This window comes from Tetrao urogallus (genome assembly GCF_951394365.1).
Source record: "Tetrao urogallus genome assembly, chromosome: Z".
Classification (NCBI taxonomy): domain Eukaryota; kingdom Metazoa; phylum Chordata; class Aves; order Galliformes; family Phasianidae; genus Tetrao; species Tetrao urogallus.
In genome coordinates, this window is record NC_136816.1 from 18,827,511 (window position 1) to 18,851,289 (window position 23,779).

At 41.5% G+C, this 23,779-nt stretch overlaps 2 protein-coding genes across 2 annotated transcripts in view; one reads left to right on the top strand and one right to left on the bottom strand.

Annotated features, from left to right (window-relative positions):
* IDUA (alpha-L-iduronidase) overlaps positions 1–22,713 on the bottom strand; it is a gene marked incomplete at both ends in the record, with an annotated part of 45,196 nt that extends 22,483 nt beyond the window's left edge. Inside the window, 2 exons of the mRNA XM_079548685.1 lie at positions 19,552–19,692; positions 22,592–22,713. Of these exons, the coding sequence (XP_079404811.1) occupies positions 19,552–19,692; positions 22,592–22,713 (263 nt within the window). The remainder of the gene's footprint in view (positions 1–19,551; positions 19,693–22,591) is intronic.
* Positions 1,613–11,740, top strand: SLC26A1 (solute carrier family 26 member 1; the record flags this gene model as incomplete). Its single annotated transcript, XM_079548684.1, is given in 4 exon segments — positions 1,613–1,673; positions 1,676–1,701; positions 7,371–8,018; positions 10,220–11,740. Coding segments are annotated over 4 exon segments (2,256 nt in total).
* Positions 22,714–23,779: the final 1,066 nt, after the last annotated feature.

Sequence of the window (23,779 nt, forward strand, 5' to 3'; positions counted from 1 at the left end):
AGATCAGGTTGCCCAGGAATCCATCCACCTTGGCCTTGAATATCTCCAGAGATGAGACATTCACAACCTCTCTGGGCAACCTGATCTATTCCAGCACCTCATCACTGTCTAAATCTTCCCTTCACCCTTGTTCTATCACTATCTACTTATGTAAGAACTTTCCCTCCTGTTTATAATCTCTCTTTAAATACTGGAAAGCTCTAATGAGGTCTCCCCACAACCTTCTCAAAACTGAACAAGCTGATTTCATTCAGCCTCTCTTTACAGGACAGGTGTTCAAGCCGTATGACCACCCTTCTGGCCTTTCTCTGGACCCTTTCCAAAAGTCTGACATCTTTGCTGCGTGGTGAGCCCCAGACCTGGATGTGATACTCCAGGTCTCACAAGAGCAGACTAGAGAGGGACAATCCCCTCCTTCTCCCCGTTGGCCACTACTCTTCTGTTACAGCACAGGCAACTGTTGGCCTTCTGGGCTGCAAGCACGCACTGCTAGCTCATCTTAAGTTTTTCAACTACCAAGACACCTAAGTCCTTCTCAGCAGTGCTACTCTAAAGGAGTTCTTCTTCCAGTCTGTACACACATCTGGGACTATCCCAATCCAAGTGCAAAAACTTGCACTTTGCTTTACTGAGCCTCATTAGGTTCACATGGGCCACCTTTCAAGTTTATCAAGGTCCCTGTGGATAGCATCCCTTCCTTCTGCTGTATCAACTGTAACACTCACTGTGGTGTAATCAGCAAACTTGCTGAGGATGCACTCAAACCCATCATCTATGTCACTTATAAAAAGACTACCGGTCCCAAAACAGACCCCTGGGGGACACTGCCTGCACCAGGACGTAAAGCCACTAGCCATAATTCTCTGGCTTGTGACCTTCCAACAAATTCCTTATCCATCGAACATTCTACCCTCCCATATCTCCGTATCTCTCCAATTTAGAGATAAGCGTGTAGTGGGGAAAAATGTCAAAGGCCTTACAGGTAGCCAGGTAGATGACATCACTTGCCTCCCCTTTGTCCACCAATGCCACCAATCCATCATAGAAAGCCACTAGATTGGTCAGGCACAACCTTGGTGAAGTGACTTGATCATTTATACACTTTACAAACAATGAACACAGTCTTTGTCCCACTGACCTGCCTACATTTTACAGTCTCTTGTTTACACAAATAACAGAGATCTTGTGATCTAAATGCAGTGACCTGGAGGAATGGAACTCTGACCTCCAGTAGTCCTGTTCTCAGCAAAGAACAGAAGAATACCCCAGACCATGAAATGCACAGAATCTTAGACAAGACTGCAGTTCAACTCCTGTGCCACACATAAAATTAAAAGCTAATGCTGTATGACAATGCATAAAGCAGAGAAAATCTCAAATAAGAATCAGCTTCAAAGGTCAGAAATGTGCTAGCCTGAACTCAGCATAATTTTTGGATCACTATTAGTTAATTAATAATCTCACGTAGTATTTAAACTCAAAGTCAGTGAGTGCTGCACGTATATCCAAGTTTTCAGAGAAGTACAAGTGACAGCACACTACCAAGCAGAAAGCCGAAGATTCCTTAACTACCAATTCCTCTCGAAGACTGCCTAGTTAATAATTATCATTTATGCAAATAGATCAAAGCCAGATTGACGACTTTCATTCATTCCAACATGCAAAAACAGAGCTGAACATTTCTGTCAAAAAGTTATTCAGGTAAGAGTCTTGCCTTCCCTTTCACCTCTAAACTCAGTTTTTGTTCATTCTATGCTTGTTCTCAAGTGTGCCAAACTGTCTCTTTTCATTTATTTTGTACACTGATGCTGATTTGTAAGTTTTCCATTATTCTGTGCTTCATAGATATTATTCATAAGATAGATACTGAACAAAGGTCTTTGAAAATTGTAGTCTGCAACTGGAATAGAACTAAACTTTCCTACAAACCTGGTCTAAGAGTTTAATACTGGGTATTTGGCTTGTTCCTATTTGTACTTATAAGTACTATATGAAGCTTGTCTGGTTCAAAGAGTATTATTAGTAAAACAGCATCTTCAGAGCAGTTAGGTAAGAGAAAGAAACCATAAATATCATCTGTATTGGTTCTAGTAAACCTAAGATATCAACGAAGATAATGGGGAAAAAAACATGAGTATGAGCTATCTACTTATTTTTCTCTACAACAGCTTAAAATGGCATAACAGCCATGGAGAAGGCATCCAGCAAAAGCATAGGGCAGAAAACAGTTTTCTGTTTAGCACTGCAACTGAAGACGAAGATCTTGGGAGAGCTATACTGGAAGACTTGTTTAAAAAACAGACTTTCACTTTGGATCAGCTACCTTTCCAAAAGAAAGAAGTCTGATCTTACAGAATGCTCTTTAGTCCCCATAGAAAATGCCCCTTTGGCAGTCACGCCCTAGGACTCTCCAGGAGAACAAGACAATTTTCCCTGTATTTTGATCAGCACGTTCTGGAAACCCTGAACAAAAATAGTTCCTGGAGAACCACTCCAACTACCTTTTTATTTATTTCCAAGGTCTGATCACTCCCATGAATGATCTTAAAAAATAGCTGCTGTTTGACTGTGTCATTTCTCTTCTGGCTTGCATACCACCTCTGGGATCTTTAAGCATCAGTGGTAGTCCTCTTTCTCACTAAGGCACTGTACTAAGGATCAATCCTTTGGAGAAACAGGAATTGAATCAAATATTTTCTGAATGCATGCATTTGAAAAAGATCTTAAATTGCATTGGAAATACTAGATTAGATTTAGAGCCAGAAATAAAAACTGTGATTTTGAGATTTTAGTTAGAAATATGAAACTGTAAATATTTTTTTCCTCTTTCACCTTCATATAAGCAGAGAATTGAAACAAAATAGAAAAATGCTCTAAAGCCATGGCAGCTTGCCCAATTAGTCAAAATAAACTGTTCCCATCAAGTTTCACATGCTTTTCTTCAAAAGCTCCGCAGTATTCTTGGCCTAGAGTGGGAAAATTTCCTAAGTCAGCTCTTAAATAAATGGTTTTGGTTGTGGGCACCTTACTTAAGTTTGCTTCCAAGCACATTTAGGCCCTGGTTGTCAAATGCTGAAAACACAATTGCTTATACAATACAGAAGGAAATATTCATTTAACTTTTCCTGGTTTGTTTCTAAAACTTATTATCTACATCAATGTTTCCAAGTTATTCTGTACAATAAAAATTTAATAAATCAAAGCAGCAAATGCTGAAACAGTATTGTATTATAAGCAGTTCAGATGATTTTATTTCAGTCTAGTTCAGGTCCTTACCACTCAAGCCTCATACCTACTCAAATCCACACAAAAAAACAATTTCTGGATCAGGCTTTTTTATTTATCTCCACAAATCAGGATACACAGGGGCAAAGCTTCAGTGTATTTTCCTTTGAAAAAGGCTGGTTTGCATGCATAACACTCCTCTCCACATTGAATCAATGCACAGTAGGTGAAGCTATTGGAAATTTTTTTCAAAACTATGCCAATGCTCAGAAACAGAACAGTAACGTAGTCACAGTCACTGGAATTCAAGAGAGGTTTCTTATAAGCAGAAAAGGCTGCTGATATGAAGTACAAACAATATGAACTTGATTGAACTCAACACCAACACATTTTAAATCAAATACTTAGATGAAGTGAGGTGTCTTGTTTTTTCTGTGATTTATGCAACAGAACTACAATGAAATTTCGGACTATAAATGCAAAACTTGCTCCACCCATACTACCTTTTAGCTGATCTTTCACTGAACACTGAAAAAAAATGCAAGCATCAACAATTCTCTTGAATCATACACAGGGTTTCATCCCATCTTACAATGGCAGTCACTGTTACAGCAAGAGTGATGCTAGTGCAGAATTGTGATTTCTGCCCAACATACAGCTTTTCTAAGATCACTTTAGCACAGAGAAGCAGGCTTATCTTGCTTTTCCCTCGTGTGCTTTTTAGATACACAGTTTCTTTTTTTTTATTTTTTGGTTTGTGGAAGAAGATCATGATGGAGAAAGAAAAGGATGCATCAGTATACTTTTTTCTTTTTTTTCAGCTTGTGCTGCTCCATAGAAAACAACTCAGGGAGAATGTGTCCCACCAGGGATTGCCTGTCAGAAAATCTGTCAAGATAAATCCCACTGAACGTGTTGTGATGAATGCTTCCTCTCACTGAGAGAGCTTTTGTCAGTTCCATGGTATGGTGAAAAGACAGGAAGAAAGACAGGACTAATGCCAGTTGGAAATTCAGTAGTTTGCTCAGCTTGATTGATTCTTTGCTTTGCTTCACTACTTCACAAGATAAACTGAGTCACTGCATTTACCCTGATGAAATGATAGGTTCAGGCTAAAACAGAAAATTATGCTTTTTGCTCATATTACCCTGGACAATTTGAAAAAAGCCTTTTAGATTCCAAACATCAAAAATTACCCATTACTTTGATACAATATGAATAGGTCATACATGCAGCATGTAGACTTCACATGTAGTAAACAATTGAGAATGTTCCAATATCTAAGTTAAATGCAAAAAATGGACACGTTCTGTTCTATATCATGCTTCATTTGCATGTTTCCACTAAGAACAGCTCTTTCAGTAAATGATGGGAAGCCTTTGCTTGAATAAAGGCAAATAGTATGTTCTGAAGCTTTGGTGGGGTAAAAGGCAGCTGGAAACACGTGTTGTCCCTGTTCCTACATACCACTGAGCATGGGCAGAACTGAAAAGTCACTTTAGCAGAACGGCAGAGGAGTCTGTTTAACACTTTTACTGCCTGAATACTGCTCAAGTATTACCACTGAGGAAGGATGGTGTTATATCTCAGTGCCAGAATCAGCTGGCTACTCACTCATGCAAGGAGTATACAGATTTGTCCTTTCCCATCCTGTTTTTGGAGCAGGCAAAAGCACTGAAAGTTCCCAGCTCTCTACTAGGCCACACAAAGGTGAGGGTGATAGCTGCTATTCACAGTGGAATGCCATTTCCTTCCACTGAAGCAACTAAGTTATTGCTGAGCTACTGGCAGTCTAAGAATTCTTGGGTTACATAGCTGAAAAATGTTTTGCTGGTAACAACATCCCCTACGTTATTTGCTGTGGCTTTACTACATTCTAAAAGCTTCAATTAAACTATAATCATTAACAGCACCTGCCAAAAATGGAAACTCATTTTAGAGTTGTTTTACAGCTAGCCTGTTCATTTGACATTGCAGTTTGAAAATACATCTAGCAGAAGAAATGGTTGTTTACAGGAAGAAAGTCCTTATTTTCAGAGGAAAAAGAACTGAAGAAAAGGATCTCATGTTAGTATTTGCATTTTAACTTGAAAACATTTTTCCATGAGGCAGGTTTTTTAACCTTAGGCTAAAATTGTGAAAGAATACATGGGGTGTTTTTTTTTTCCCAAACAAGCTTTTTAGTTTACAACAAACTACCATTCTGATTGTCCAGCAGAGCAGATACTATACAGATAATATAGACATACTACAAAATTATCACACATACACAATATCTCTTAACAGATTTAACAGAGAAATTCTATTCTAAAAATATTATGTATTGAAAGCTACTATTATCCCCTCAGGAAGCTGCACAGACTGTAAATGTCTGTTAATGCTGTTTTGTTTTGCTGTTTTATTGTTGATTTCTTTTTAATACAAATTTATTGGTAAGTAAATTCTGCAAGATCAGAAGACAGCAGACAGTAACTGTACGATTAAGCATCTGAGCCTGGAGTACAGAAGCCAATAAAATCTCTTTTAAGTAGCCTATCAAAAGCGAGCATTGGATACTGAACTGCCCAGTAGCTTGTAACTATGTTAAACAAGGCCACTGTATTTATTTCTTGGCTGTCTGAATTCACTTGGCTTTAAGAAGTAGGTGGCATTTGCATAGAACTTGCAGTCCTCAAGTACAAGACTCTCAAACTGATCTAGGTAAGAGAGGAAGCACTGTTTTTCTGCATCTTTTTAAATGAGTGTCTTCATTACAGTTTCTAGCATTTAGTATTCTACAAACTTTAATTATTTGCTCTTAAGTAATCTTCTTAGTGCTGTAACTTCTCTCTTTTCTCTCACCTTTGCATTTTAATGAAGGTTAGATCTAGCTTTGCCATCTAGGAATGTCTTGCCTAGCATAACCTCTCAATACAGTAGAGTCAAAACTATATTTGACAATACAACTAGAAACTGACATAGATCTTTCTAAATAATTACACTAGAACTGTAATTTCTTTTCTTTTGCGATGGAAAGAAGCTATAGCAAAGAAATGTACACAGTGGGAGTCAAAGATTACTTAATGTAACTGGGATGGATATAAATCCAGTAATCTTTAAAAATATATTTAAACTACCATGCAGGTTATTTTCAGTTTGGACAACCACTTCACACATCTCCAACAATAATCTCTTTTTTGCCTTTTGGCATACCATGAGCTACATACTTTAAACATTTAAGCACCCTGTTTCAAGATGTATTAAACTCTGGATGGCCATAGTACTTACATTGTGTGATTCAAAACAATACCTTGAATATCTTTTTAAAGACTTTTGCATTGGCTCCATGCACATCATTTATCTTTGCTTTCAATTTCCTGACAAAAGGTATCTGTTAAAAGCTGAAAAAGGTTCATAAGCAGGACACCTTAAGCAGGACAAACATAAAATACTTTATAATGAGCCACCCTCTATTAAGGGTGCCTACATTTAGAAAGCTTACAGGCTTGGCGATGTATGCATTTGTTTATCAATCACACTTCTGGATGTTACATAGCAGTTATTAGAACTACAGACAATTTCTAAGAGTCATCAGTGGTTTGTGCACAATTTTTTGCCTGAGACTAAATTGTTGCACCCCAAAGAACTCTGTTTTTGCAGGTTCTACTGGCAAAAACCACCCACTGTGTGCTGAGGACATCTGCAGTGACAGATCACTATAACACACATGAATACCAAATCAGTACATTATTAGAAATACACTATTAGAAAGACCACAGACTATCACACTACTATGTGCTTATTTTACACCATCAACTGCTGCCTGTTACAACTGAGACCTTTATGACAGAGACTTTTATGATGCAGCATCTGGAAGAGCTGAATTATCTGTCATACAAAGAAATGACTATTTTAACTCAGTTTTTTTTTTCTTAGTAAAACAAATTGGATTCAATCAGAGACATATTTAAGGTTTTGTACAAAAGGTTTTGATCGATCTGAAGATTTGTTTCTTAGTGCTCTGTGCCCAGCCACCAGAGCCCTGTGTTGGGATACTGTTTCCTGAAAAGTTTTTTTTAAGGAGGATGAACTATTATTATTATACATCTGTGCTAAAAAAAACATTCACTAGCTCCACTCTAAGAGGCATTTTCTTCACACTGCAGGAAAAGATACATGAAGTAAACACTGAGACAATGGAAAGACCACATGAGGCTACGAAGATGGAAAACACTTCTTCCTGCTTTTTCATGGAAAGAAAGACTCGTGTGAAGGCGAATAGGAAAGAGATTGTGCTAGCCAAGCTGAGGAAGAGCTTCTCCTGCACACCAAGGAAACTGAAGAACTTTGTAATGGACTTCTTTCCTGTTTTACGATGGCTTCCCAAGTACCAGTGCAAAGAGTACATTTGGGGTGATGTTATGTCTGGGTTAGTGATTGGAATCATTTTGGTGCCCCAAGCAATCGCGTACTCACTACTGGCAGGCCTGAAGCCCATTTACAGTCTTTACACATCTTTCTTTGCCAACATCATCTATTTCTTAATGGGCACATCTCGTCATGTCTCAGTTGGCATTTTCAGCTTGATAAGTTTAATGGTGGGACAAGTTGTGGACCGAGAGCTTCTCTTAGCTGGCTTTGACTTAAATGATGATGCCACACCAGCCTTGGGTCATGGCTCCCTGCAGACTGACAGCCAGTCCAACACAACTGTCTTCAATCTTACCACTGAGGGGATGAATGCTGAATGTGGAAAAGAATGCTATGCCATAGGCATTGCTACAGCCCTAACATTTGTGGCTGGAGTGTATCAGGTAAGTGGTTGCTGATATTCAGAGACAAACTATGAAATTCCTAAAGCTTTCTTGCATGACCTAAGTTCTAACTGTCCTTCCATGAGAGCCACAGTATCATTTCACTTGAATAATCCTGGACTTTGAGGCTGTTGATGAGGTTCAACACGGCAAAGTACAAAGTTTTTTGGCACTTGGACCGGAGGAATCCCAGGCATCCGTACAGGCTGGAAGGAGCGGTCCTTGAAAGCAGCCCTGGGGAGAAGGACCTGGGGGTCCTGATAGATGAAAAACTTAATATGAGCCAACAGTGTGCTCTTGCAGCTTGGAGGGCAAATGGTATCCTGGTCCATCAAATGATGATCCATCAAATGGTCCATCAAAAGAGGGGTGGCCAGCAGGGACAGGGAGGTGATTGTCCCCCTCTACTCTGCTCTTGCGAGGCCCCATCTGGAATACTGTGTCCAGGTGTGGAGCCAGCAGTACAAAAAAGACAAGGAGCTGTTGGAGAGGGTCCAGAGGAGGGCCACTAGGATGATCACAGGACTGGAGCACCTCCCCTATGAGGACAGGCTGAGGAAGCTGGGCTTCAGCCTGGAGAAAAGAAGGATGTGGGTTGACCTCATTGAAGCCTTTCAATACCTAAAGGGAGCATACAGCGGGGAGGGGAATCAACTCTTTGAAAGGGTTGATATTTGTAGGACGAGGGGAAACAGTTTTAAGTTGAGGGAGGGGAGATTTAGGTCGGACATCAGGGGGAAATTCTTTACCCAGAGAGTGGTGAGGTGGATGCCCCGTCCTTGGAGGTGTTCAAGGCCAGGTTGGATGGGGCCCTGGGCAGCCTGGTTTAGCATTGGACATGGAGGTTGGTGGCCCTGCATGTGGCATGGTGGTTGGAGATTCATGATCCTTGAGGTCTCTTCCAACCCTGGCCATTCTGTGATTCTGTGATTCTGTGACTGTTTTCTCCAGGAAGCCTAACTCTGCAGACAATTCAGAGAAAACATGACGTAGGCAGTTTTATCAGCTACAAGCAAGCACAAGTAAAATAAATCTTTTGCAAGACTAGTAACACTGCTTTAACACTCTACTATCTCAGTCTTGCTGATTTCATGGGACTGTGAATCAAATACAAATCTCGTCACGAGGGAAATTCTGAAGTACCTATGTACTTCAACAATAAAAAAATGATTCTGTGATTCTAAAGAATGTTATCTCCCTAGATATTTTAATGAAGGTGCAGGCTCATTCACCTACTTCTACATTAGCTCAGAACACACTGCTCAGTGTTTCACTACCAAGTGCTACGTTGTACCAAAGCACTGTCCAGTGATAAGTCAGAAAGGAAAGAAAGCAGAAAGGAAATGAGGAAGTAGACTAAACTAACTTTCAGACAGTGGTCTGTTGGACTGTTGGACACTCACCAATAGCTGCCCATCATAAGGATATCAAGAGAACACATAAGGAAGCACCATGAACATATCTGTGAATTGTCTGCATAAGATTTAAGAGGGAAGACCTTCCCTTTACTAAGAACTTTCAAGTCATGTACATGAACAACAAAACAAAGCTATATTTTCCAAAGCAATCAAAAGACGCAGCAGCAACTAGTTAGGACAATATCCTCAGATGTGTGAAAGTTTGTGGTCTCTTCTGCCATTGTTGATCTTAGGCATGCCATAAAGGCCTTGTTGTACTTTCCCTTCTGTTCACAAGGCTGACATCAAAAGCTGCTTAATGTAACCACATCACCAGAGAACTTAGGGTTAGGGTTGTCACTGTTGTCACTCAAATTCTCTTTACAAAACAGTTTGCAAGTTGTAACTGTAATTGCTTTCAGTCAGAAAAAAAAAAGAAAAGAAAAAAAAGTTTATATAACAGCTCTTCTTGATCCACTGCTCTTAGGCTTAGGAAATAAAATTCTGACAAGCCACTGCACTGGACTTACTTCAGAATAATATTGGAGTTAGGAAGTTCAATTTGATTATTTTTCAAATTTCTAATTCATCCCTTGGTTTTGTAGTATCCCATAACTGTATCAGGAATCATGTTTTAAAAGCAGATTGGAAACACTAAAGGATAACTCCTACTTTAATTTTCAACTAGCCAAATGCTATCTGCCTCCAGCTATTTTCTCTCATCTGTACTTGCAGTATCATAGTATCATTTAAGGCTTACCTTTTTTTTCTCTTTTTTTTTTTTTTTTTTTTGTGTCTCCCCAGGTTCTAATGGGAGTCTTTCGTCTGGGTTTTGTATCTATTTACCTGTCTGAATCAGTTCTAGATGGCTTTGCAACTGGCGCTTCCTTAACAATTTTAACCGCTCAAGTGAAGTATTTGATTGGAATAAAAATCCCACGTAGCCAAGGGCACGGGATGCTTGTTATTACTTGGATTAACATTTTCAGGAACATTTCTCAGGCTAACATTTGTGATATCATTACAAGTGCCATTTGTATTGTTGTGCTGGTTACTGCTAAGGAACTGGGAGATCGTTACAAGCATAAGCTGAAATTCCCTCTTCCAACAGAGCTGGTAGTTATTGTTGTGGCAACACTAGTGTCACATTATGGAAACTTAAATGAAGTGTATTCATCCAGTGTCTCCGGAGCTATTCCAACAGGATTTATTGCCCCCAAGGTACCACGTTTTGACTTAATGATCCGTGTTGCTGTAGATGCCTTACCTCTTGCTGTAGTCAGCTTTGTCTTCACTGTATCCCTTTCTGAAATGTGTGCAAAGAAATACGCTTACACTATCCGAGCCAATCAGGAAATGTTTGCTGTAGGGTTCTGCAACATCATTCCCTCTTTTTTCCACTCTTTTGCAACAAGTGCAGCTCTGGCGAAAACACTTGTGAAAACATCTACAGGCTGCCAGACTCAAGTCTCTGGAGTGATTAGTGCAATGGTGGTTCTGCTGGTACTACTCTTCTTGGCACCTCTCTTCTACTCCTTGCAGAAGTGCGTCCTGGCTTGTATCATCATTGTCAGCCTTCGAGGAGCTCTAAGAAAGTTCCGAGATGTGCCAGCACGGTACCATGTGAATAAGGTGGACACAGTGGTTTGGGTCGTTACTGTGTCTGCCTCTGCCTTGATCAGCACAGAAATAGGGCTATTAGTTGGTATTGTTTTCTCCATGTTATGCATCATTGTTCGGACACAGCAGCCACGGACAGCCCTGCTTGGTCAAATCCAAGATACCAACTTTTATGAGGATGACTTAGAATATGAAAATCTCTCTTCTGTTCCAAAGGTCAAAATATTCCGTTTCGAGGCACCATTATATTATGCCAACAGAAACTATTTCCTAAAGTCTCTGTACAGATTGACAGATCTAGATCCTAACTTAGAAGCTGCCAGAAGGAAGAAATATGAGAAGAAGGAAAAGCAGCATCTGAAAAAAGAAAATCAACCAACTGTTAACGGACTGGGCAACAGAGACACCACTCTGCAACTAGTCCCTAAGCAAATTGACTTCCAAGCCCTTGTTGTAGATTGTTCGTCCGTCCCATTTTTGGACACCACTGGAGTTAATACTCTGAAGGAAATTCTAAAAGACTACAAGGAGTTAAATATTTCTGTTCTCTTAGCTTGCTGTAATCCCTCAGTGATAGACTCTCTGAAAAGAGGAGGTTACTTTGGGAAAGATTTTGGAAGTATGCAAGAAATGCTGTTCTACAGTATACACAATGCTGTGCAGTTTGCAAAAGACCAAAAGCTTACAGCAGACTGCTCTGTTTAATCCCATGTTTTCCTTCACAATATGCTAAAGAAAGTGACAGATGGAGAAGGGCAGTTTCCAATAATTAAGTTATCAGACACACAGTTGGTTTTGTACAGTAACGGGCCTACAAGACGTTGTTCCCTGAAGAGTTCTGCAATTTACTGGATGCCACTTAGAATAGCCCTTTGGGATGCAGACCAGGGCCAGGCTGGGACAAGCTGGATAATTATCTGCACCTCAATTTCAGAATGTGGGTGAAAAAGAAGTGCATCTTGGGGCAGTTTACCTCCTTTTGCCATTATGATACATGACCAATATATGTGTCATGATACTGTTGTGGCTGGAAGTCTGTCAAGAGCCATCTGCCTCTCCCAGTGGCTTGTGTTAAGAAGGATGAGCCATATATGCAAACACAATGGATCTCTGATCATGGACATATAATGATTTAAACTGTGGCTTGCAAAGTCCTGCCCATTTCATCGTTCAAGACATGCTCTTTAGCAACTCCCACTATTTGCAAACAACAAAATGTATAATGTATTGTGGGATGTGTCACACCTCTCCTCATCACCCTGATTGCATGGGCTTCATGACACAACTTGCCACAAGTGAAGAAACCACGGGCTATCACAATTTCTCTCAAAACCATCTTCTCAAGATAACTTCCTGGAGTCACTTGTGATATTGGAACTACCACATGTTAATTAATTACGGAGGGTTATCTCAGTAACCTCTAATAATACAGGAAGAACCATTACCTTGATGCACAATTTTCTTGTGTCTAGAGAAAAGAGATATATGGGATTAAGAAAACAGAATGGCTTTTCTGACAATCATACAGTTACCAGAGTAGTTACACCACCCTGTCAAAATGTGTTATGGCTGTTGATGCAACTCTAATCGAGGGACACACAAGGATCAATAAATATAAACCCCAAGACTGTGATGCAGCACATCATGCCCTTCCTACAACAGCCTGCAAAGGTACAAGGGTAAGCGAAGAAGGTAGGAGAAAAGAGGATAGAATGAGAAGTTAATCTGTGATCTACCATGTGGGAGAATGGTTAGTCAGTCAAAAATGCCAGGCTGGTACTCTCTGATGCACTTCTAATGAAGTAGTACATATAGTCCACAGCAGTATAACTATCCAAGTAGAACAATGCTTTGTAAGTTGTACATCCCCAAACACTAGAAAAATCTCACCACACTACAGACCATTCTACATACTACTGACTTTTTTTTCCCCCACCATGTAATTCTTTGATTATAGATCTAATAAGCCATGTTTTACATGTTTGTGTTAATTTTCATGACAATTTGCATTGAGTTATTTATTCTGTATGGTGTCAAATGATACCCTCAGAGTCAGTTTTGTTGTTTTATATGTATGCTCTCTCTATACAAATAAGCATACATCTAGGTTTTGATTCTAGTTATACTGATTCTAGTACTGTTGGTACTTAGTGTTCTAGCATTGACAGAAAACTCTTTCTTACACTGAGGTCTAAAATTACCCGCATGAAAGGGAGAACAGCTGCCCTACCTTTCTCATTCACGGCTGGTTCACATGTGGAACCAAGCAGAGAAGGAAACTGTCACACTTGTACTTTGTGCACTTAGCAGACACCAGAAATAGGTTACATGTATGCTGAAACTATTTCTTAGATATACCGTTAAAACAAATGCCACTTCGACACATCATGTGATTTGCTTATTTCAACTTTCAGGTCACTGAATGGAAGAACAATCTAACTGAGGTTCTCCAGGTGCCCCAGAGCCTGTTTGGCTCTCAAGAACATATATTTCACTTTAAAAAAACAAAAAAACAAAAAAACTACATTCCCAAAAGACAAAATAAAAGTGTCTTAATAGGAATTGAGAGTAGCACAATATTAGGTAAGTGACTCAATGCTGACATTCTCATGAGTTCATTACAGAAAAGTCAATCAACTGTGCACTGCTAGCACTGCCAGAGCAGTAAAGCCTGACAGAAATGCCTGTCTAGATATTACAAGATTGACCACTGGCAGCCAATTCCTGCCATAAAACAATTAAATAATATAATTATTTAAAGTGCTGACTTGGTACGACTGGCTTATTTTATTTCATAAAAACAAATGGACAAAGTCCAAGGACAAAGTGTTGTATTTATTTTTATTTGCAATCATTCTTTGATCTGGGAGTATCTCTTTTAATGTTTCGCCAGGAAGTGGGTTCACAAGAATTAGTGCTACACAATTGGTAACAGTACAGACAATTTTAGGCTGCTGTGACCAAGTAAGCTGCTGTTGGAAGTAAACTTAAATTTTTTCAATAGAAAAGAAAAACATTTCCTAGCAATCTACACTTCTTTTATCTTCATGAATCAAGTTACCAACCTAGAACATAAAAGGGAAAAAATATAAATTCCTTTGACTCTTGATGAATCTCATCTTAGAAAAGAAAAAAAAAAAAAAAAAAAGAAAGAAAGAAAGAAAAACAACTATCCCCATGGAAAGTGTATGCTTGCAACAACCTCTGGGGATAAGTAGAAGTTGCCAATGCAGTCCTTTTTTACCCATCAGACTGAGAAATTAAGTCAGAAGCTATTTTTCATCATATTTTTGGCACCAAAGGAGAGCAGAAAAACTCTTCTATGCATAAGAAGAGGCTTGAGCTTTAGTACTTTTACTAGAAGGAAACCATCAACTGGAAGAAAGTTTAAGAACCATTACCTGTTTCATTGACAGATCCGGCTCACAATCAAGTCGAGTAGGACAGCATAAAACACAGCAGGAAAATGGCCTTCAGTGTGATGATGTAGGGATGCTCGGAGACCATGAATTACTTCAGAGTACAAAAAATGTCACTTAAAAAAAAGTAAGCCCTTTTCCAGCAGGTTAATGTTTGCTATACTGCACTGCATCAAGATTAAGCATATGACTGAAAATGTTACAAACTGCCAATTCTCTTCTCTCCTATTGTACCATGAACTATGTACTGTGACTTGGGAGAGGAGCTGGGGATATTATTGTAATTCCAACTAGGTTAATACTAATTTTGAAATAAAATTGTTATATGACTACTAGAAAATGTTATATCTATCATGTATATTACAATATTTTTGTTCACTATGGTGCCTTGCACAGATCATATATCCAACAAACTTTAGTACAGCTACTTAACAATAGGGACAGGACCTTATCTTGAGGACTGTGTGATTCCCATGGAGCTGGGCACAGAGTTGAGAGTATGTACCTCCAACTCTCCTCTTGCTTATTGGCAGGACAGCCAGAATATGTTGTCTAGGTTCCAGAAATAGCTACGTTTACTGGGACTGCCAAACATCCTGGGAACTGTCCAGTCCATCAAAGAAACTTTGAGTTCGTGTGTAACCATGAATCCTGTGTCTCATGACGTGAATATAAATGTGTGTTTTTGGCTGAAAAATAAAAATAGCAGTTCTTCAAGCTCGCCTCATGGTATACTTTCATGGGTGGTAAAATGTAAGGGTAATGTGGAATAAAGTAAAGGACAAAAGGTAGGTCTGGTGTCCTAGAAAAGAGTTAAAGCATAAGGGATGCATATGGAATTGAGGCAACTATTATTAGAAGACACAATAAAGAAGAGCACTCTAGAAGACTTTTTCCACTTCTACATAGGCACATCTGCTTTTTGGGTGGAACATTTATATCACCTTTTTACACTTAGCACAACTGGAAAGAAAAGCAACATGATACTGCTGGCCATCCTCTGTGGTGGACCTCCCAGCACACTGTCTTCTGTGGGTAGACCACATCCTCTCTATTCACCAGTCTCACAATATAAGCTAACTTTGCTGTTACATGGATCTTGTTCAAAACCTCTCTATGTTGTTCTGGAAATCACTGGCTTAGAAAAAGAATCACAAATGCACAGAAGTAAGCATCAGCACAGAACTTCTCCTGTTCTGATTTGCAACCTTAAACCTATTTCTTCTTCCAAGCTCAGTGTTCATCTGCAGGGCTCATGCTCTCTCCCTTTCCAAACACCACTGTTGCTCAATTTACTGTCTGCCTATCCAGTGTTTAAATGCCATCTTTGGCAAATGAATTTTAAGATTACAGTTTTGGATTTTTATTTATTTATTGTATGTTTTGTTTCCTACCTACATCAATCACTGCTGTTCTAGGCATCTTCATTTTTTATTCTACTGGGCACACTGAATCACAGAATAATAGAATCACACAGAATCATAGAATCACAGAATGGCCAGGGTTGGAAGGGACCTCAAGGATCATGAATCTCCAACCCCCCTGCCACATTCAGGGCCACCAACCTCCACGCTTAATGCTAAACCAGGCTGCCCAGGGCCTTGAACCTTCAACCTGGCCTTGAACACCTCCAAGGACAGGACAATAAAAATAATAGAATAATAATAAAAAAATTTGTGTATGAAGCGACCTTCAAAGACCATTTAACCCAACACCCAGCCACAGCAGAGGACATCTTTCACTACATCAGGTTGCTCACAGCCCTGTTGTTCAACGTGTTCAACACTTCCAGTGACCGTGCATCTACAACTTATCTGGGCAATCTGTTCCAGTGTCTCACTACTCTCATAAGAGAAAATGTCTTCCATATCACAGAATAGTTTGAGTTGGAAGAAATCATCTATTTTCAACCCCTCTGCCATGGGCAGGGTATACCATCCATTAGATCAGACTGCTTGAAGAGCCATTCAACCTGGCCTTGAGCACTTCCAAGGAAAGGGTATCCAAAACTTCTCTGGGCAAGTTGTTGTAGTATTCTACCACTCTAATATTAGAGATTTTTTTCTAGTAACTACCCTAAATGGATCCTCTTTTTATTTAACTTACTCCTTGTCCTATCAATACATTCCCTGATAACAAGTCCCTCTCCCTCTTTCCTGTATGAAACCTTCAAGTATTCTAAGATGTTATGCAGTCTGCCCTGAGCCTTCTCCAGGCTAATCAACTCCAACTCTTTCAGACTCTACTGAAAGGAGAGGCGCTCCAGTCCTCTGATTATCTCCATGGCCCTCCTCAGGACCACTCTTAAAGGTCCATATATCTCTTGCGCTGGAGGTACTCCATCTCTTGGCTGTGGTACTCCAGGTGAGTCCAGAAAATAGCAGAGTAAATGGAAAGAATTACCCCCTTCAATCTGCTGGCCATGTTTCTTTTGATGAAGACCATGATAGCAGAATCACAGAATCACAGAATTGCAGGGGTTAGAAGGGACCTCAAGAGATCATTGACTCCATACCCCCTGCAAAGCAAGGTTTCCTACAATAAGGCACACAGGTATGCATCCAGACAGGTCTTCTCCATAGAAGGAGTCCACAGCCTCTCTGGGCAGCCTCTTTGTCCTGTCACTAAGCCTCACCCATTTGCCTTCCACCTCACTTTGGATATTTATAATCATTAATCAGATCGTACGTCAGCCTTCTTTTCACCAGGCTGAACATATTCAGGTTGCTCAGCCTTTCCTCTTAAGGGAGATGCTCCAAGCCCTTTAGCATCTTCACGGGCCTCCTCCAGACTCCTTCAAGGAGATCTCTGTCTTTTTCGAATCAAGGAGCCCAGAACTGGACACAGTATTCTAAAAGTGGCCTCACCAGGGCAGAGTAGGCAGGTAGGATCACCTCCCTCCATCTACTGGCCACACGCTTTTTAATGGGTTCCAGAATACTGCTGGCCTTCTTGGTCACATGGGCACACTGCTGCCTCATGGCCAATCTGCTGTCCACCAGAATACTCAGGTTGTTCTCCACAGAGCTCCTCTCCAGCTCCTCTCCCTGATCTGCACTGATGCATGCAGTTACTCCTCCCCAGGTGCAAGACTCCACAATCACAGTTGACTTTCTGGGCTGCAAGCACAAAATGTTGGCCCATTATCCAATTCTCCATCCACCAATATTCCCAAACCCTTCTCCATAGATCAGCTTGCAATCCACTCATCACCCAGTCTCTACTGACATTGAGGACTATCCAATCCAGATGCAGGATCTTGCACGTGGCCTTATTGAACTTCATAAATGCCTATGTAGAATCACATCCCAAGCCTGTTAAAATCCCTCCGGAGGGCATCTCTCTCTTCAGGTGCAATCAACAGCACTAGTTAGCTTGATGTCACCTGCACACTTGCTGAGTATGCACTCAATCCCACTATCTATGACAGTAACAAAGATATTAAATTGTATGGGTCCTTGTATGGACCCTCGAGGGATGTTAAACTTGCTATTGGTTTCCACTTGGACACTGAGAAATGGACTGTAACTTTTTGGACACAGACATCCAGCTGATTCATTATCAGAAGTTCAGGTAGATGACAACAGTAGATCTTATTTACTGATCCAATCACTCCATTGTAGAATATCACTTGTCAGGTATGATTTGTCCTTAATGAAGTCATGCTGACCGTCTCTGATTACCTCCCTGCCTTTCATGTATTTTAGCATAGCTTCCAGGAGGATCTGTGTTCCACAGGCTTACCAGGCACTGAGGTGAGGATGACTGGTCACTGGTTCCAGCACTGTCCTTATTATCTTTTTTTAGAAAGCGGTGTGCTATTTTCCCAAGTCACTGGGGACTTTTCCAGACTGCCACAATTTTGTTCCCCAAGACCCTGGCTTGGGGTTGAGGGACTTGAGTGATTAGAGGAGAATGACTGCGAGTAAAAACTGAGACAAAAAAAAAACAAATTGGCAACTTCAACCTTCTCTACATCAATTGTCACTAGTTCTCCTATTTTACTTATTGTCGTGGAAGGCATCCTTTCCTTACCATTCCTTACATGTGACAGCACTCCCACCTGAAGTGCTTTGGTAAGGAATTTACAACTACCACCCTATTCTAGCCTTTTCCTAACTTTTCCCAAAGACATATTACTTGGAAAGGGAGTGAAACACTGCAACCTGAATATTAAAAGAAGACAGCCAGAGGGAGCTGTAGGTACATAAACTCCCTCTCCAAATCTGTGTAACACTTTGACCTGGATACTAAAATCAGGCCTATAGCCAGAGGGAGCTGTAGGTACATATGAGTCAGCTAGACTGTACACTGAAAAAAATGAACTCTTAAAGTCTGGTTTCTTCTAGTTCTTCATCTCAGTACCGAGTAGCTGCAAGTGTTACTGCACTAACAACAAATTCAGCTGGACTTGGAGGAACAGCAGCAATAACTATGGTGTAACTTGAAAACAGCTGGAATGACCATTGATTGTAATCTGGCTGAGTTCTCTCTATAGTACTCAGCATATACTGCTCCAACAGCAAAGCAGAGCTCTTCCTCATTTAAAGGAGCACTAAGGTCTCCTGAAGAGCCCTGTCTTCTAGGCTACACCAAGCAGTATTTTAAAAGGATGCATCCAATTATAAAATGCTACACTATGACCTCAAAACACGTAATGAGTCTCAATTCTGCTAGCCTGAGACCTCTTTGGAAGTCATTGTACAACTGGGAATCAAGTCATTGAGCTTCAAACAGCAGCCAGAGAGATGTGGAATAACTCCAGTATATGATGTAAGATGGTCTTGGTACAGCTGATCAGTACACCCACCAGATTCTTCTGACGAAAAGAAGCCTCAAGGGCGCTCCTCAGCCTCTTGTTAGGACAAAATGCATGCAAGTTAGCCCCATCTTACTCAAGACAATCTCTCTCTTTCCTGAACTCATACACCCCCAAACTATTCCAATCTACTGGCCATTATCTGACTTCCATGAACACAAAAAAAACAACCAGTCTGCAGTTAAACTGTGAGAACTGCCAAAGTGAGCAACTGCTCGGCACCTTAGTAAGTCACAACTCTTTTTTTTTTAGATTTTTGACATGAAATGTTTGCTTACCTGACAGTAATCAATTCCAGTAACCAGTGAATTCGAACTTGTTCAATGCCATCATGAGGAACAGAAGAAATGTATGCAAGGTTCATCTCTTGATCTTTGCTTAGGTCAAATAGGTCAGCAGAGCTGTGAGGTAAAGGAGGGCTTTGGAAAAAGAACAAAAAAGAAGTAACATATTACAACATTGGCTATCAGATCCACTGGGTATTCAGAACTCCCTGTGCTAAACATGTATCACCTGCAAGATCTTATCTGGCATAAGGAACTTAACGAGGGACAAGAGTGAAACGGAAGCTAAGGAGTTGGACCTATGATGTGGCAAAGCAGAACAAAAATCAGGTACATCTCACTGCCACACTTAAAGTATCACAAGCAGTCATTGCTCCTCAGGTAACAGTTTCAGTCAGAGGTGGCCTGAAGTAGCTATGCAGTGGAGATCACTTTACTTCTGAGTAACCAGTGATAAAAAAAGCGCAGTGACTTCTAGGTTCTGGAGCAGGAGCCAGGTTTGCCCAAGACTGTGCTAAAGCAAATACTGCATTGATATTCCTGCTGAAGTCTATGCGCTGACATCAACCCTTGCTCTGCTGTGAAAGTTACATCTGTGAGAAGCATCCATCACACCTCATCTCACCTTGAAGTATAAGAAAGTACTGGAGTATGAAGCTTGGTATTTCTATGACGCTGCAAGTCTTGAGCACGATAAATTGCATAACAATGATCATACTAATATTAATTCAGTGCCACATTATTCCACCAAAATTAAGGAACACCAGAGCAAATTCCTGCTGCTTTTACCTCCGCAGAGAAATAACTGCAAGATGGAAAGAGATCTCACTCCTCGTTCTCCTCAAGTTAGAACATTAACTTAGAACATTGCTCTGTTCACTGGCTTTGTACATCTTTCACCACTTTCAATTAGACTGCTAGGAATCTGCAAATTCTGAGTTTTGAACTGTTTACATTACAAGAAAGATAAAAACATAATTGTTTCCAAAGTTTGGTAAAATACTTCTGTACATCTTCCTGAAGCAAGAGGAGACAACTTGTACTATACTATACTGTTTACAGATAGTATAGTTACTGTATAGATGAGTAACAAAGTTACGCTTGGCCTGCTGTGATGTCTCTTCTGATGGGTAGATGAGACAGGCTCCAAATTTACTACCACTTCCATGCTACCAAACGGGTTGTGTGACTTCAAATTTCTCCTTTTAGCAGTAAGTTTTACACATTACTCTTTTCTGCCAGGATTACCCTTTTCTGCAAGGATTCCCAAAGTTGTCTGTTCAGCCTCCATCACTGGTAGTAGATACTGGTGCTGCTAATGGTAGCAGCATCTTCTGAGCTATATTATTTTAACTATACTGCAGATAGTCGAACTGTCATCTTCTCCTTTCCTACTCCCTCTTTAAGTTAATCTCACCTCCTGAAGCTACTGAATGAGCCTGGTACTGTACAGACTTCTGTGCCTGAAGGCAGAAAAACCTGAACCCACCTTGAAAAAGACTTGACATGTCCTAGCACAGACACTACCATCCCATCTCCTGCATTCTTATTAGAAAGCTAAGTCTTGGCACATACTACATTCCTGCAGTGCTTCATACAAATCAGCTAGCATATGAGAGCTCTTCTGTGCAACTTCATTAGCATACAAGGCACTTAAAATGCCATCTCCCAAAGACTGCCTCAAGTCACACACGAGACTGAGAAGTTATGGATTCTACTTTGTCTAGAAATGTACCAGCCATCTGGGTGGTTTTCATTGTTCCAATGGATAAGGACAGTATCAACTGCTGGATTCTGAAGGAGTGTTTTATGACTGCACTGAAATTCAAACTTGCACAAATGCACTGTTTCACGCAGTGGCAAACTAGACAGAAATCAAGGCATAAAGCATTCACAGGCATTGCCCATGCTGAATAAAAATGTTGAAATTCACACTGCCGGAGAGAAACCTTATGACCATGACAAGACAGAACAGAATGCTGGAAAACCAGCATTTTTTGTTAGTTAGTTCTGGTTTCTCTTCTGAATTGAAAGCACTCATCAACGAAAATTTTAAGGCTTGAAACCTCTCAGGCTTTGTTATCCACTGATCCCCAGCTGCATACGTGCCCAACAACTGGACCCAGAGTGGCTGTTCAAGGGATCCATCACTAACACTGTTGGCCAAGTATTACAGCATAATTGAATAGCTGCTGATAGAGCCGGATGGTAGAGCCGCTCCTTCTGCTCCTTGGTCTCCTCACTGACATCTTTCTCACACTTGCAGTCTTATAAAATTTATTTCACATAATTAAATGCCTGAGTGTTTCTCGGGTTGTGGTTTAAATGAGAAAAGTGTATTATTTAATGCAGCTTTTCTTAAATGCTTTTTTACCTTGCAAGCAGAAACTGAAAACAAAAGATGAAAATCCAGAAAGCTCAAACCTTTCTCTTCATAAGCTTGTTTTTAGATTAACATACACTAGCTGATTTTAGGCCTTTTTCCACTGACACGAGAGAACACTGTAAATTTTTCCAACTCTTTTCTCAGGGTCGCCTTAAGCACTGTATTAAAAAATTCCTTTTAAACCTAAGTGCAGGCTGCTGACCTAACGCCGCTGTGACACTCAGCCTCACAACTGCCACTTAACCCACTGCGTGCCTAAGCGACAGAGACCACAATCAGTTTACAGCCGGGCAGCGGAACACGCCGCCTCTCGCTTTTGACCCCGCCCTGAGAAACTCGCAGAACTGACAGGAAGGGCCGTGAGTTCAGCGTCCCACAGCTCACGCTGCTTGGGGGCAGGAGGGAGGACGTGACGCGTTCGGGGGCCGACGAACAGCGCAGCAGCAGGGCGGGCGGCCCACCCCGCGACGCAGCGTGACCCACATCGGCAGGCCGGCGGGAGCGGGCTCCTCCGGACAGGCAGCGCCGGCGCACCACGGCCATGCTGAGCTTCGGGCGGGCTGCGGGCAGACGACCCCTCAGCGCTTCTCTCCCGCGGCACCGGGCCCGCCGCCGGAGCCCGGGTCCGCAGCAGGACAGCGCGCTTACCAAAAGCCTGTACTCCTCCAAAAGTGCCTCAGGGGCCGCTCGGCTCGCCGGACATCCACGTATACCACAAACGCCGCGGAGCCCGCGCCAAGCTGCACCATCAGCCAGAGCAGCACCCCCATGGCGGCGCGGGGAGCTAAGCCGGGCCGCGGCCCCGTACCGCCGACCGGCGCCGGCCGCAAACGCAGCCCGGACGCGACGACGGGAGCCCGCCCACCGCGGGAGTGCCGCGGCTCCCCGCCCCGACGGCGCTGTGAGGCGGTGGGTGCTGGGCGGCCGCGTGCAGGCTTCCGAAACGGCAGTGTTACGTTTCGGCGTGACCAAAAAGCCGAAGTTGCTTTCTTAAGAGAAGATGCCTAAGAAAAGTTACGTTCGTTTATCCAGGAAGCCTCGTCCTTTCAGGCACGGTGTCAGGCGTGCTGTAAAAAGTGCTGAAACGCCGCCGTGCCGTGGCTGGGGCAGCAGCGTGAATCCTGAAGACATTGTGAGGGAATTTGGCCTGCAGGGTGAGCGCTCTAGAGGGCTCTGTTGGTATTTAAAGAAGCATCTGTCGGAGCTCAGGGAAAGACTCTTCTCCAGGAGTCTGCCTCTTGTTTTGGACAGTTTTCCCCAGGGTGTGCTCCTTGCCACCTCAGCTGCATCAGACCAAAAGCTGGGGGGAGAAGGGAGGACAAAAATCCTTCCCAGAAGACAGACAAACAGGGAACTTGAGGTGGCTCTGCATCAGCCCCAGGTTCCACTTTCTGTATCTGAGAAAGCAGCAGGATTTTTCAGTGTTCATTTTCTGAAGAGCAGAAAATCTTTCCTGTTCAACACTGCTGCCCTTGTGCTTCCTGCCGTGGCAAGAAACCAAAGCAAGAAGAGTTCCCTATGGTGGAACCTCATATTTCTCTGTTCCCAAAATATCTGCAGGGATGCTACAGAAGAGGTCAAATGATTTGCTGTCAGTAAACCAAGGTAGCCAACTGAATATGTGTGGATGCATTTGCAGGCCAAGTGCCATTTGTTACATCGGTAGTACCCAGTGGCCTACTTTACAGAACTGCCAGTCATCTTCTCCCAGGAGCAGAGCAGACACTTGGGTTACAAGAAGCAACTTCCAGCAAACGTTTTCCAAGGCATAGAAGTTTAATTCGGAACTGAGCACATACGCCCACCCTGCTATGGGTGTGATTCTAGAGACCATCA